General features: G+C 36.7%; 1 protein-coding gene and 1 long non-coding RNA gene across 2 annotated transcripts; both read left to right on the top strand.

Annotated features, from left to right (window-relative positions):
- Positions 1–1,510: 1,510 nt before the first annotated feature.
- LOC107956855 (uncharacterized) lies at positions 1,511–3,558 on the top strand. The gene has a single exon (XM_016892351.2). The coding sequence runs from the start codon at positions 1,729–1,731 to the stop codon at positions 3,439–3,441; it is 1,713 nt and encodes a 570-aa protein (XP_016747840.2). The 5' UTR covers positions 1,511–1,728; the 3' UTR covers positions 3,442–3,558.
- A 1,760-nt stretch (positions 3,559–5,318) lies between these two features.
- On the top strand, positions 5,319–6,412 carry LOC121231819 (uncharacterized). The gene is made up of 2 exons (XR_005929878.1): positions 5,319–5,694; positions 5,794–6,412. It is a non-coding gene; the product is annotated as an uncharacterized lncRNA (long non-coding RNA).
- Positions 6,413–15,624: the final 9,212 nt, after the last annotated feature.

Genomic DNA, 15,624 nt, shown 5'->3' on the forward strand with positions numbered 1-15,624 from the left:
AGCAGATGAAGCACATGCAGCTACCGTTTTGATGTTTTGATGATGTGTTGATTTATTTACAATTGAACTAAGTTTGTAATTAATTTGTTGTAAGTTAGTGCTGATAGATTTGATAAATCAGCATAACCAAGTGTGGAAGCAATGTTTCATAAGTTTCAAGAGATTGTTAGTGGAGTTAGGTGTGTTTAGGTGACTTTTTCTTTTTCACTGATTTCCACAAGTTAATCACTTGATATAAGTAATGTTTTGCTTTTCAGAAATCTAATGAATCAATTTCATCTTCTTTTTTTTTTTTTGTTTCTTCTTCAAACTCAGCTATCTTTTTTGTTCTTCAAGCCTGATTTTCTTGTTTGCTCAGCAAGTCAATATTGCTTGATGCTTAAAACTTTGCTGTAACTGTTTAGCTTTGTGTCTTAACTCCAATAGGAAGACATGCAGGATAAACGTTTTAGTTTCAGCAATGCCATTTCTTTTCTTTCTCTATGTTAATGGTTCTGTCCAGTCTAGGAATATCATTCATTAGGATACTGATTTTTAGAGTATTTCGCTTGAATCAGTTTCTTTTTATGTTGTTAGCAAGGTAGTTCTTAACTTTTTGTTCTCGCCACCATCCTCTTCTTTCATCTGTTAACTGAGGTGTTAATGCATGATTCTGATATGTTGTCGATTTATCTAGTCATTTTTGTTTTGTAATGGCGGGAATTAGCCATGGCAGCGAGATTAACACTCAGCTTTGCTTTCTAGACTGTTGAAGTGGCTCTCATGTCAGCACAAAGCACGCCGTTGGAGCTTGACTTCCTTTGCGCCAAAGCTACCGAGAAAAGTACAGGGAACACATCCTTAATTCTATATGATATTGTCGTTTGCGTAGGCAGAGCCGATAAAGCTGTTGAAACTGCCAAGAGGTTCCTGGAAGAAATGGTTCAAAAAAGCATTGAACTTTGCATGAACCGCATCCAACATAGGGCTGCATCTCGTGCACCTGCCGAAGTTCAATATACATGAACCAAGTGAAGCAGTTAAAAAATGTGTCCATTCTATATATAACCATCCAAGAGAGTGAAATCAATACAGTAAAATGAGATGAATTAGGTTTCATTAGGCTTTGTTGTACATCTTGACCCTTCCTTGTTTATATATAAAACACCCTCTCTGTTACCATACATGTATATTTAATATTTCCACTCATCAAAATCATAGGAGAGGCAGAGAGAACTGCAAGTAATACTTTTTATTAGGGTCAAACTAAAGTTTTACTTTATTAATTAAGCAAATTATTTTTAATTGGATTTTCATTAATTTAAAGGAGCAGGGCCCATGCAAAGCCCTATATTCATCCCTGCAAGTAGCCATAAGAAACAATGCATGTATTGCGCATCACCTTACACATTATCACACTGCTTTGCTTGGTAAACTTGATTAAACCAAAAGTAGGATTAATGTGTTTTTCATGATTCTGGCCAAAAAGAAAAAAAATTGTGATTATAAATTTTAATCATTAACAAATTTCCCAATTTCTCTTTTTTTCATCTTAACAAATCCATCCATCTAGAAAGCCTGAGCTTCATCTTGAAAGAGGTAAGTCGAATTCTTAAATTACTTGCCAACATTCTTTTCAATTTCAAGATCAATGAACCCAGATCTGTAAAGTCTTAATTTTTTTAGACGGGATTCATGGATTTTAGTGGATATAGTTCGTTGTAAAGGTTTTTAGTTCATTAAAGAAAAATGTTGGGTCGTCCTGTGTCCTATAGAACTCGAAGCTCTAGGCCAGAGAGCCTGGGAAAAAATTCTTTACATATGATTGCCAATATTTGTTTAACTATATTCGTAATAGGAGCTCTAGTGGTCACTATTATAGCCGCTACTTATGAACCAGATGACCCATTATTCCAGTCTCCTACCAAGATCACAACTTTCCTCACTTCCATATCAAATTCTACGTTTCAATCGAATAATACTGTCATTAGAACCGGGGAGGATTTAATGGCTGCCAACCAGACTGCACTAGCCACTTTTGGCAGTGGTACTGATGCAGCAGAAACCAAGGAGACGAATTCGTATGAAACTAGTTCATCAGAATGTGAGGTTGATCCCAAAGAGCCACTTGATTGTAAGGATCCAGAAGTGTTTCAATTGATGATGCAAAAGGCAATTGAGCGTTTCAAGGATATACACTTTAACCGGTTCGGGAAGCCAACTCCTGGACCCGAGGGGAATACTTGTGATATGGCCTGGAGGTTTAGGCCTAAGCAAGGGAAGGCAACTGGTTTTAATAAGGACTATAGGCGGTTTGTGATCAATAGAGATAATTGTACGCTTAGTGTGGTGAGCATTGGGGAATATCATTCGGGTGTGAATGCAAGGAAGAAGAAGAAGAAGAATAAGAATAAAATACCTGGATATGAGCCAGCGTCAGGTTTGCAGGACCAAGGTAGTTTCTCTTTGCCTGCTGCTGGGGAAATGTTGAACGATTCACTTCCGGTTGTCGAGTCCGAAAGGGAATTTATTCGTAGGAAGTACTTAATTTATGTGGGTGGTGCAGATAGGTGCAAGAGCATGAAGCATTATTTATGGAGTTTCTTGTGCGCATTGGGGGAAGCACAGTATTTGAAGCGAACTCTGGTTATGGATATGACCCTTTGTTTGTCTTCGGTATACACTTCATCGAACCTGGACGAGGAAGGGAAAGACTTCAGATTCTACTTTGATTTTGAGCATCTGAAACAGGCAGCGTCAGTGTTGGATCAAGATCAATTTTGGCAACTTTGGGATAAATGGCAAAGGAAAGATAAATTGAGTCTTTACGTTGCTGAAGATTTCAGGGTGTCGCCGAAGAAGCTTACTGAGGTGAAGCATTCTTTGATTATGAGAAAGTTGGGATTCGTAGAGCCGGATAATTACTGGTACAGAGTTTGCGAAGGAGAGACAGGATCTGTTGTTCAAAGGCCATGGAATCTGATAAGGAAATCAAGAAGGTTGATGGATTTAGTTGCAGCAATTGGATCAAAGTTGAACTGGGATTATGACTCTGTTCACATCGTGAGAGGCGAGAAGGCGAGGAACCGGCACCTTTGGCCTAATCTCGCCCAAGACACCTCGCCTGATGCCCTTCTCTCGACCTTACAGAATAAAATTAAAGACGGAAGGGATGTTTATATAGCAACAAATGAACCTGAAACATCCTTCTTTGAACCTTTGAAACACAAATATACCACTCATTTTCTTAACGACTATAAGGAACTTTGGGATCAAAGCAGTGAGTGGTATTCAGACACAGCAAAGCTTAACAATGGAGCTCCTGTCGAATTCGACGATTACATGAGGGCCTCTGTTGATGCAGAACTTTTCTTGAGAGGGAAGAAACAAATCGAAACATTCAACGATCTGACTAACGATTGTAAAGATGGTGTGAACACCTGCAATACTGCAGCCATTTAATCCTTATATCGATGTCTTAAACTGCATTGCAACATTTGGGTATGTTCTTGTTGTAGTTGTAACTAGTTTCTTCGTTACCTTTTAATAAACTGCATCACTTACCTGGTAGTTTTGTCATTCAGTGGCATTTCTTGAATCTTGTACTTGCAGATTATTGACAATCAATATTACATGACATGGCATGATAACCAACTTTAACATTGTTTTGTCAGCTGCTTTTTGTATCAACTGCGTCATGTTGTAGTCGTGTGGGGTGGAATTTGCCCTCTACATCTACAACAAGTAGATATCCCAGTAACTGTTTGTGTGAGTGAAAATATATATTTCTAAATAATTAATTATATTTAAAAAATAAATTAAATTATAAAATAATTATTTTTTAAATTGTTAAAAATTTTAAAAAAAATCTTAGATACCGCCTAATGATATTTTATTTTGTAATTTTAATTTATTTTAATATCACATGACATATAAAAATATACGACATTAAAATTTTAAAAAATAGATTAAATTATGAAATAATTAAGAAATTTAAAAAATATATAATTATTTGTTATGTTGTTATTAATTATCTTTAGTTGGTATCGAGTTAACTTGTAATAACAACTTAATCAACAACATTATCAATACTGTAAATTTTATCACACACGTATGCGTGTAAAAAACATATATTTAAAACACATATGTGTGTTTAAAAATAATATAAAATAAATAACGAAATGTATAGTTTCAAACTAATTAATTATAACACATGAAATATGTACTATATTAATAAAAGTTATATTAAATTGTAAATAAAACAAAATTTAAACACATAAATACATCATATTAAAAATACCAAATGAATACAATTGTTTATCATTGTATTATTATCAATCTTAAATTATTGTCTAGTTAATTTGTGACATCAACTCAATTGTTTATCATGGTAATAAATTGTGCATAATAAAATTAAAATGTATGAAAAAATAAAGAAAAAAATATGTTATATTTGGTAGGATTATTATTTTTTACACATGTTTTAATATGTGAGTTAGCAATAAACTAATTCAATTGACAATATTTAGCCAACCTTTTGAATTATTTTTAGGAAAGAGAAGAAATTTTTTTTGTTTATCTTAACGAGAGAATATTTTTCACATGATGAGTTATTTCTTTTTAAGTTTAAGTTTAAATTTGTACTAATTATTCTTTATTTTAGGTCTAACTATTGTAATACAAACATAATAAATAAGTTTTTCTCTTATGTTGTTACACTAGTAATCAAACAATCCAGACCCCTAATAATTGAAGGTATTACTATGTTGGAGTTTTGTCCCCAACCTTTGTGGAGAGTAGAGTATAGTTCATGGAGGAGGGCACCTCGGTTGGTGGAGATAGGTGCCTACAAGACTCGAGAAAGGTGTTAGTATTAGACATGTGAATAATAATGAAGGTACCTAGGCGTGCCATAGCTCAAACCACCAACTTAGGCTTAAAGGTACATGTTTGCAAACATGGTTAGGGGTGAGCAAACTCGATTCAACTCAAAAAAAAATAAAAAAAAATTAAATTTCGAGTTAAACGAATTGAATTATTCGAGTCAACTCGAATTTTTTTTCAAATTCGAATAACTCAAATAAACTGAATACCAAAATATAATATTTTACATATTTACCCCAAAATTTTTTATTTTAAAAATTTTTTATTTTCTCTAAAAACTTTAACTTTCTCCCACTTTCCCCCAAAACTTTTACTCCCATCCCACCTCGATCTACCCCAAACCTAATTTGCCCCAAATTTATTTTTTGAATATTTTCCTATTAAAATTTTACTCCCAAAAATTTTTATTTTCTTCCTAAACTTTTACTTCTCACCCTTTACTCATAAATTAAAAATCAAAATCATCCAAAAAAAATTCCTAAACTTAAATAGTAATAATTTTATTTACGTATGCAAGCGAAAAATTCTCCAAGATTTCGACGATTTTCTTTCTTGTTTTGTTTGTTTTCCCGTGGTCCGTCTTTGTTCGTTGAAGAACAATTGGATGGTAGGTGTTTGATTGTGGTCCCCGGTGTGGGGGTTTTGATGGCACTATGGAGGGATTCCCGAGGAGGTAATTGTGTCTCTACGTGGAATAGTGATGGATTGATCATGTTTGCGCTAAGTTTTTTGATTCGTGGAGTGGTGGCTTCTTGAGTGGTGATATTTGTTTCTTTCGCATGGTTTTACGTTTTTGCATGGTTCTGACGTACTTAGCATGCATCTTGAACGGTGGATCTTGTTTCCTTTTACATTTTTTTTTCTTTTGCATGATTTTTTTTTCATTGCTTTTATTATCATTAAATGTTTTTCTTTTTTTATGTTACGCAGGTTGTTAGGGGTCAAAAATATTTCCGTCTTCTTGTTTTGTTCTTTTCTTTTTTCTTTGTTCTCTTAAGTTTAACCCTAATTTTCATCTTGGTTTCTTCCCTGTGTCTTACCCAGTTTATCCTTTTCTTTTTTTTTTCCTTTGGGTTAATTTTGTTTTATGATGTCATGCTTTCTTTAGCTTTCTTGTATACGTAGATTAGGTTTTATTGTTCTCCTAAACTGGGAGGATCTTGTTTAATGAGCTCCGATTGTGTTTCTTGGAATTTTTCCTTGTTTGTTTTTGCTGGTGGTGGCTGGGGTGTAGGTGCTTTTTTGGCTTTCTTTACTTTGTGGTCGAGGACGGGTTTCGGACAAAGATCCTAGTTTTGACGACTTTGCAGCATTTGAGCTAGTGGTGGGGTCGTATTGTCAAATGGTGGAGGGTGGTCTGAATCCATGATAGCGATCACGATGTGCTGCTAGACCAAGGGTGATGCTTCTACATGGTGTTAGTTTTCCTCCGCATTTAATTTCTTTTTTTTTCTTAAAGGTTGTTGTATTTTGTTGTCTTTCTTTTAGGTTATATTACTTATTCATTGTGTTTTTTGAAGGGATTGTTTAATGGACTTGGGTTTTACTACGCTTGTTTTATTGTGATCTCATTTACATTGCTTTGTTTCTAGTTAGGTTTTAAGGTGTTCTGTTGTTTATTTTTGTGAGCTTTGTGTGGTCTTTTTGGATTGGTATCGACTGGTGGATTGTGGTGTTGCGGTGGTTTTTGTTGCGGTTGGTGGTTGGTTGAGGCCCTTGGTTTGGTTGCTTGGTTCTCTTCTCAGATTGGGGCTGTTATCTGTTTTCTATTGTGGTTTGGCTGGGTGATCATCTGGTTGGTTTTTTGATGGATGAGGATATTAATGAATTGTTGGCGAGATTAAATTTTTCTAAAAAAGAATCTAAACGTGCGACGAGCACGAATAAGACTCAACCAAATTTACAAGGTTATGAAGTGTGGGCTGTGGGAAAAATTATGTCCGATAAAAAAACTAACAAAGAAGCCATGTATCGTATGCTGAAATCTCTCTGGTTTACTAAGGAGCCGGTTAGTTTTGTGGTTATGACTGTGGGTGTTTTTTTAGTTAAATTTGGTAATGTGGATGATAGAACAAGGATTTTCAACCTGGCCCCATGGCTTTTCAATAAATATTTGTTTGTGATGCTACCGTTTGTTAAAGGTCAAACTATGGAGGATTATGCCTTTAACATTGCCCCCCTTTTTGGATACGAGTTTACAACATCCTTTTTGAGGAAATGGATAGACAAGTAGCCATCAATGTAAGGGAGGTTATGGGAGAGATTTTGGCTATTGACTGGCGAGATAGAAAAAGCTGTTGGATTGACTACATAAGAAACATGGTTAAAATTGATGTGTCGAGGCCTCTTCAACAAGTTTTCCATTTGGTTAGGAATGAGGGGATTGAAATCGTGTGTTATTAAGTATGAAGGGCTTCCTACTTTATGTTATATATGTGGATACATCGGACATACTCCACAGAAATGCCTACGACAAGAGGAGCTTCCAAGACTGAGTAGTCCAAGTTTTCAAAATGGAAATTGGTTAAGAGTTCAACTAGGTGGGCCAAACCAAAATAGAGGAAACTGGCGAAATTGTGTTGAATCCTGGAAAAAGGAACAAGTCCAATCGAGATGGAGACTGGAAACAAAGAGTGAATTGAAGCTGAGAATAATATGACGTTACTAAATGGAAAAGAGAAAGTGATGGCTGGGGAAGAGGGATTTAAGTCATGTTCTCCTATGGACAAACGCCCGATACAATCTTCAAGAGATGGTGGGGGCAGGGTGAAGTTTCAACGCAAGAGGATGAAGGGCATCAATGGGGAGAGTAATGACCAAAGTTAGAATACGATAGTTTGGAGGAAATTATCGATAGTCTTTCACTTTTTAAGGGGGCGGCTAGTGACCAACCCCGCCAAAAGCAATGAATTTTTTTTACTGGAACTGTCGTGGGCTTGGGAACCCTGCGACAGTTTGTGAGTTAAAGCAACTCCTTGTTGCTAATGATCCTGATGTTGTTTTCTATGCAAAACTAAAATTTGTGCTGCGAACTTCGAGCGCATTCGGAATATTTGCAGTATGGCTAGATGTTTTGTGGTGAATCCAAATGGTCGTCGGGGTGGCTTGGTTCTAATGTGGAAGGATGGGGTCAAAGTGGGATCACCTAGAATTATTCTAATCATCATATTTTGATTCTTTGGTCAAACTGGAGAGACAAAACAGATTCAGGCTCACGGGATTCTATGGTTATTCTGAGATGAATTTGAGAAATCGATCTTGGGAACTTTTAAGAACTGTGGGTGATTTGGTTAGGGAAGACTAGATCGTTGGTGGGGATTTTAACGCCATTATTAATGATGCTAAAAAGTTCGATGGGAGAAGGAAGCCTAGGTGGATTTTAACGCCATTATTAATGATGCTAAAAAGTTCAATGGGAGAAGGAAGCCTAGGTTGGCTAAGGATGAGTTTAGAGAAATTATAGAGGAATTGGCGCCCGTGGATGTTAAAATGGATAAAGGCTGGTTTACGTGGACTAATAATCGTGAGGGGAGCAGGTTGATCAAAGAAATAATTGATAGATTTTTAATTTCCGCTAGTGCGCTGGAAAGTATTCCTTTCCTTTCGGCTAACGTGGTGCGACAAGCAAATTCAGACTATGATGCTATTCTATTGGACACTATGGGGCGTAAATCGAGGGAAGAAATAAAAGACTCGAGATTGCTCTTCAAATTTGAAGCATGTTGCGCTAAAGAGAAAGAGGCCAAAGAGGGCTTGGGGCCATAATAATGTTAATTTCCTTAATGACATTGAAAGGGTGCACTCTATGCTTGGCTTATGACAACATCGTCGGTTTAAAAGAATGAAAAGTTGAATGCGCTGATTGGTTGATGGGATTGACAAACTTATCGATGGGTCTTATTTGGATTCTAATGTCGACAAATTGAAAGATTCTGATGTCGAGTTGGGCGCCTTTATACGGAGGAGGAAAGTTTTTGGGCCCAAATATTGTGGCTCAAAGTGGGGGATAGGAATACTTATTTCTTTCATGTCCGGTCTACGGGTAGGTTTAGGAAAAAGAAAATTGAGGGCTTGATGGATTCGAATGGTAGGTGGGTGAATGCTATGAATGATATGTGGGGTTGCTTGGAATTATTTTCATAAGCTCTTTAAATCTGAAGCTTCTGGTAATGATGATAGATTTTTGAACCATATTCCGGGGAGTATCATACCTGACATTAATAACATGTTGGAAAGGCAAATTACGAATGATGAAATTCTCTCTACTTTCAATCAAATGTACCCCCGAAAGGCTCTTGGCATTGATATGCTATCACGTCTGTCGAAACTATATTTTAAGAGGGATGACTTTTTGTTTGAAAATGAAAAAAATGAAAGTTGCCATCAATCTTGTTTATTTAGGTGTGATCAGATCACCTCGTAATTTAATCATTTTAATAAACGTTTAAGCTTAATAAAACGATAATTTTTTGTCTACAAAATCCACAAAACGGATTCGGGAGTCATTTATGTACGAGGAAGGATTAACACCCTCGATACACCTAAAATTGGTACCTAGTTGATTACTTGGCGTCTTTAGTGTCGACAGTTAAAATTTGAGGAAATTTTAAAAATACAATCCTTTGGTTAAAATATTATTAACAAGAAAACAACTTTATTTTGAGTTAATCGAGAAAAAGAATCATATCCCGTAAGTTAGGGCACGATGCCTTAAACTCTCGAAACAAAGGTAAATACGAAAAAAATTATTTTTAAAAAAATTATTTTTAAAATAGATGATAATCTCGGTTTTAGAAAGAAATCATATTCCTTAAGTTAGAACAAGATTTTTCTTAATTCCTGAGAATATTTTAATTAAAATTTCATGTTTTTTAAAAAAAAAAGATGTTCGGTTATTTGGAGTCATCGAGAAAATTGAAACCCTATAAGTTAGAGAACAACTTTTCGAATTTCTAAATACAAAACATTGCCTATTTTTTAAAAAACTTTTATGTATCGGGTAAAGATTAATGTGACACGAATTTGTAATAATAATGGCATAATATGTTTGATAAATATAAAAAGAAATCATAGCCCTAATATGCATAACAGAATAATAATGAATGCGATAATAGGGTTTTTTTACCCAAATATATTAAAAAAATTTTAAATACCTAAATAGGTTGTCAACTAGATTAATTACTGAAATGGTACGTTTTCTTTAATCGCGCCTATCTGACAGGCGTGAATAAATTTTTTATATAAAAATATTTTATTTTTTTCGTTTAATAAAATATTATTAATTTTTTTCCCGGATCATTATATGACCCTGGTGTAGATACGAAATACAGGTTGCGTCTATCTGATTGGCGCGACTAGTTGAGCCTATCTCAGAGGCGTGACTAGTTGAGTCTATTTGACAGGCGCGGCTAGTTGTGCCTAACTCAGACGCACGAATGGTGGGGCCCACTACAGCGTGCTTAATTTTTCCCCTATATATACCCTCAAAAATCAAATGAGCACAGACATAAAATTTAGTAGAGGAATAGACACAAAATTTAGCAAAACGAAAATAAGAAGATAGGGAGAAGAAAAAAGAAAGGAAAACAAGAAGAATGATAAGGTATTTTGGTTTATTTCTTTTTAAATAGAATGTAGAGTCTTGTTAGTAATTTTATTATTTGAAAGTTATTTTGTTAGGTTATTAATTTTATTAGCTTCTGAATGAAAAATTTTGCATTAAAAATTTTATGTATTTTTTTTTCATTTCGAAACTGTTTTGAATTTTGACAAAAACCATGGGATGTATATTTGAATGTCACAAACAAGTAGCAATAAGATTTAATAGCAATATCTCGTTTGATGATATGAAGGAAAAAATTAGTGAAAAGATTTATAGACATTGTGGGAGAAAGATATCAAAACTTTTCTACAAGTTTCTAGTTTCGACGGATCCCATAAAATTTACCGAAATGGAACTTGTAGATGATGAAGACGTGGAGACAATGGTCACTCTTTATTGTGGGACTTGGAGCAACCAAAATGCATCGATTCAATTATTTGCTGAGTTAGCTGGTGTGGAGGTAACTGAAGATCTCACTCCATTAGGTGAAGAAGATGGAGCTCAAGAGCCGTGTTTGGTGGTTTCGATATCGTACGTTGATAGCCAATCAACTATACATGGGACTGATATTGATCTTAATGCTGCACCCGAAACTGATGTGGTTGGTGATGATGTATACTATAGTAGTGATCTTGCTGATCACGAAGTCGATAGTGAGAGTGATCCCGACGTGGACGAGGTCCCAAATGATATTGACGACGAAGGTGTGAATAAGGATGGAAACGTTAACGCGTCTTCAGTCAGAAACTAGATTTGTCATATTGTGATACACAATAATCCTGAGGCACATATGTCTCAGATAGACTCCGATGCGGTGCGGGTAGCTGAGTTTCCGGAGTACCTTGAAATACTACCTAGTCATCGAATGACCGTATATTCTGATCCTGATGAGTTATTCATGGGCCAGAGATTCGAAAGTAAGGAAGAATACGTATTTTTCATTAAGCAGTATAGCATGAATATATCAATAGACTACAAAATCGTCGTGTCTAAACCAACATTATATATTGGAGAGTGTTAGAGGTCGGCAGAAGGCTACAATTGGCAGCTACGAGCTGCATTTATCCAGAAATCGCAGATGTGGGAGATACGAAAATTTATTGAGCCTCACACATGCACTTCAACACGTATGACAGAAGATCATCGAAAACTTGTCTCCAAAACTATTTGTACATGAATCATGCCAATAGTGAAAGACATGTCGACCATTAAAGTTTTAGTACTGATTACCGAAATGCAGGCACGATTCCAGTATCGAGTATCATATCGGAAGGCATAGATAGCTAAACATATGGCAACAGAGCAATTGTACGAAGATTTCGATGCATCATACAATGAGTTATAAGGATGGATAGCCACTATGAGGGAACACGTGCCGGGGACTGTCATTGAGTTACAGACACGACCTTATTACGTGTCAGATGACCAACTACAATCTAGAAAAATAATTTTTCATTGGATGTTCTAGACGTTTGATCCATGTGTGTGCGCATTTCCCCACTGCAAACTGTTTGTGCAAGTAGATGGAATTTGGCTATATGGAAAATACACACAGATCCTACTTCTTACGGTTGCTCAAGACGACAACAGAAACGTACTTCCGATAGCATTTTCAATTGTCGATAAGGAGAACATGGAATTGTGGGAATTCTTCCTTATCAACCTGCGGAGGTATGTTATTAGCAACGAAAATATTTGCATCATCTCTGATAGAGGGAAAGGATTAATTGCAGCCATTAGGTGTTCCGCTGTACCATAGAGATCCGTTTACTGTATCCGGAACATCGCGGCTAACTTTCAGCTAGATTATAAGAATACAAACTAGAAGAGACAAGTTGTGAGAATGGGTAAAGAATTACCTTATCTTTTCAATATAAGTTTTAATGTTTTAGAGCAATACTGTAACTTATATTTTCTTAATACATATGCAGCACACGAGCTAGAGCCACACATTTTCCGCCAAAGAATGACCTGACTTGAGAGTGATATAGAAGGTCAAACGAACACATCTTTTCGACAGTGGTTGGGTACCATGGAGCCGTGGTAATGAGCTCAAAGTTTTGACGAGGGCTTTCGTTATGGTCAAATGACCACAAACTTGGTAGAGGGGATCAACGCTGTGTTGTTAAAAACATGACATCTTTAGATTTCATCTATCTTCTCGGCTACGTTCTACAGGTTGGCTACCTTGATACCAAGAATGGGTCAGCAACAAGTCAACCAAATGGAGGCGGGATACGTGTTTTTCGAAGATGTTAGGGATACAATGGTTGCAAACTGTTGGATGGAGAGGTCGATGACAGTAGAAGTATATTCATGATGTAATGAAACGTTTTGAGTTACAAAGACCATCGGTCGTCGACCCGGTATACCACCTAGGTCCTACAGAGTTGATTTTCGAAACAGACGGTGTGACTACAAGAGGTTTCAAACACTTCATTATCCATGTGCACATGTCGTGGCAGCTTGTGTTAAAGTCTCGCTCAATTTAGAATAATTTATCGATGAAATGTACACCCTCGAACGCAGGTTGTGTGTATGGGAGAATGAGTTCCTCGTGCTTCCTGACCTATCTACTTAGGAGGTACCTTCGATGACCTTTGAGCTTGTCCCAGAAAAAAGGTTGCGTAGGAACCCGAAAGGTCGTCCACAATCATCCAGAATCCATAATGAAATGGACATGAGAGAGAAATTCGACGAGAGCTGTGTGGCGTATGCAGATTAGGAGGTCATAATCGGAGTAAATGCCAGCTTCGAAACTACCATGTTGGACAATCGTCTCAATCGGGTAGAAATTGAGATGTAGTTCATTACATGTTAAGAGGATTGAATCACAATTTTATCTACAATTTGTTGCAGTTAATCTAATTTGACTTACATAGTTAGTATAAAGTTTATTTATTAAAATTGAAAAATAAAAAAAAACCATAAAATTGATAAATAAGATGGCAAAAAAGTCATTATATAAATACAAAGTTGACTATTTAAATTGAAAAAAAATAAATTAAACTGATGAATAAAATGCCAAAAATTTTCATTAGATAAATATGAAGTTATTTATATTACAAAACCCCCTAAAATTGATGGTTTGATAGTGTGGTTCTAGGGGTATATTTTTGTGGAGCTCGACGTTCACGTTGCGGACGATTACGATGATTAACGTTCTCATCATCCGTATGTAGGGGTGTGCAAAACATAGATGAAAAATCATATGTCTCAAACATCATCGATGAACTTGAGCCAAAAGGAGTGGAGTACGACGGTGGATACGGGCCGGGAGGAGTAGAGTACGGTGGTGGATACGGGCTGGGAGGAGTGGAGTACGACGGTGGATACAGACCGGGAAAAGTGGAGTACGATGATAGATACGGGTCGAAAGGAGCAGAGTACTGAAGTGGATACGAGCTAGAAGAAGCAGAGTATTGAAGTGGATACGAGCCAAGATGACTAGAGTACTGAAGTGGTAGTGGGCTGAAGATATCAAACTCTGAATTATATCCATGGCCTGACGAGCCCAGGAAATCGTCATCGCCCCCCAAATCTGAATGATAAGAACTATCCCCAGAGTGTAGCTCCGTCTCTGCCTCCAGCTTTGCCTTTGGCTCCGGCTATGGCTCTAGCTTTGGCTCTGGTGCATGATGCGGATCTAGAAGGGGTTGCTCAATTCGTGTCGTATGCAGAGGGACTACCATCGACTGCCCACCAAACAAAAACTGTTTCCCTATCTCACAGTACCACTGTATGTACTCTAACGAGGGTTGCAGATCGAAAGCACAATCCATCTGAGGTACCCTCCCTAATCGGTTGTTCCACATCGTAATATATTCTTTATGCACTTTTCCCCAATCATTTCCATACCCCTCCTGTTCATCCTATGGACCTCCTCTAATCGTACTGTTAGTGTCGGGATATACTGTATGCAACCGAACTGCCGGAGTACTCGATACCATAATACCACTCCACTACCTGAAAATTGATAACGGGTGTGCTAATGCACCATAGGTTTGAGTGGACGTGGGCAGATGAGGAAATAACTGTCATAATTTTTAGAACAGAATACGACATCCAAATGAACTGCACAGTTAATAACATTGTTATATTAATGTGGGTCGAGTGAGATAAAATAATAAAATTAAGGTTATATTGGAAAAACTTACCCCCTCTCCGGCATGATTCTCAATCATCAAACGATATATCGGAACCGTGTATGACCTCTCGATACCCGAATTAGTACTCCATCTACGAAAACAAATTGTTAGAACAATATAATCCGAAAAAAAGTCAACTAGTTCTTATAACGAGTAAAAATTCATCACCTATTAACGAGTGGAAATATATATGATTGGTGACTAATGGATGCCAAGAATGGCATCCGGTAAAGTGCCCACAACTATAGCAGTATGAGGTATCCACCTATGTCCATTGCAGAAGGATCTGTCGTCTGACAAAGTTCGCAATATAGTATGGCTAAAATTGCGGACCCCTAACTGTATGAACGGGTGTTATGCAAATTGGATAATAGGGGTAAGTACATCAAGTAGATCGTACTGTCGTTTGCATCCGGCATGAGTACACCCCCTATAAGGTGCATAATGTAAGCTTGAATGGCCTGCATCACCTCCCATTCATTGGCAGTACTCGACAAATACTCAAAATTGTCTTTTAGCCATAAAAATCTCAAACTGGTAAATTTCCCCTCACTTGGCGAGCGTCCAAGTAATTCATAGCAAAGGGTAGCCGGCTTAGAGACCGAACTTACGCCCGTGACCGCATTCCCATCGATGGGAAGCCCGAACTGTAGTGCAACATCCTCTAGAGTGATGGTACACTCTCCGCACGACATCGCTCGACTAAAGCGAAAAGCAAGTCGTATCGCAAATCAAAAGTCCGGATCAGTGCCGCTGATCTGAACCCGGCTAACTCTAAGTATAGTATTAGGCGCTCATCTAGCAGAAACCCTACACTATTAACACAGCCCCTCAATACGCGGTACGGACCCTGACATTATTAAATTAGCAAAATAGTTAATAAATATAATTTAATTCAGTAAATAAGATGAGTATCAAATAAAAATTTTATTACCATCTCATTAATAGTACTTGATATGTGATTATTATTATTAATCAAAGAACCCATTTGCTGCAAATCTGTAATTAAAA

This window comes from Gossypium hirsutum, chromosome A07 (genome assembly GCF_007990345.1).
Source record: "Gossypium hirsutum isolate 1008001.06 chromosome A07, Gossypium_hirsutum_v2.1, whole genome shotgun sequence".
Classification (NCBI taxonomy): domain Eukaryota; kingdom Viridiplantae; phylum Streptophyta; class Magnoliopsida; order Malvales; family Malvaceae; genus Gossypium; species Gossypium hirsutum.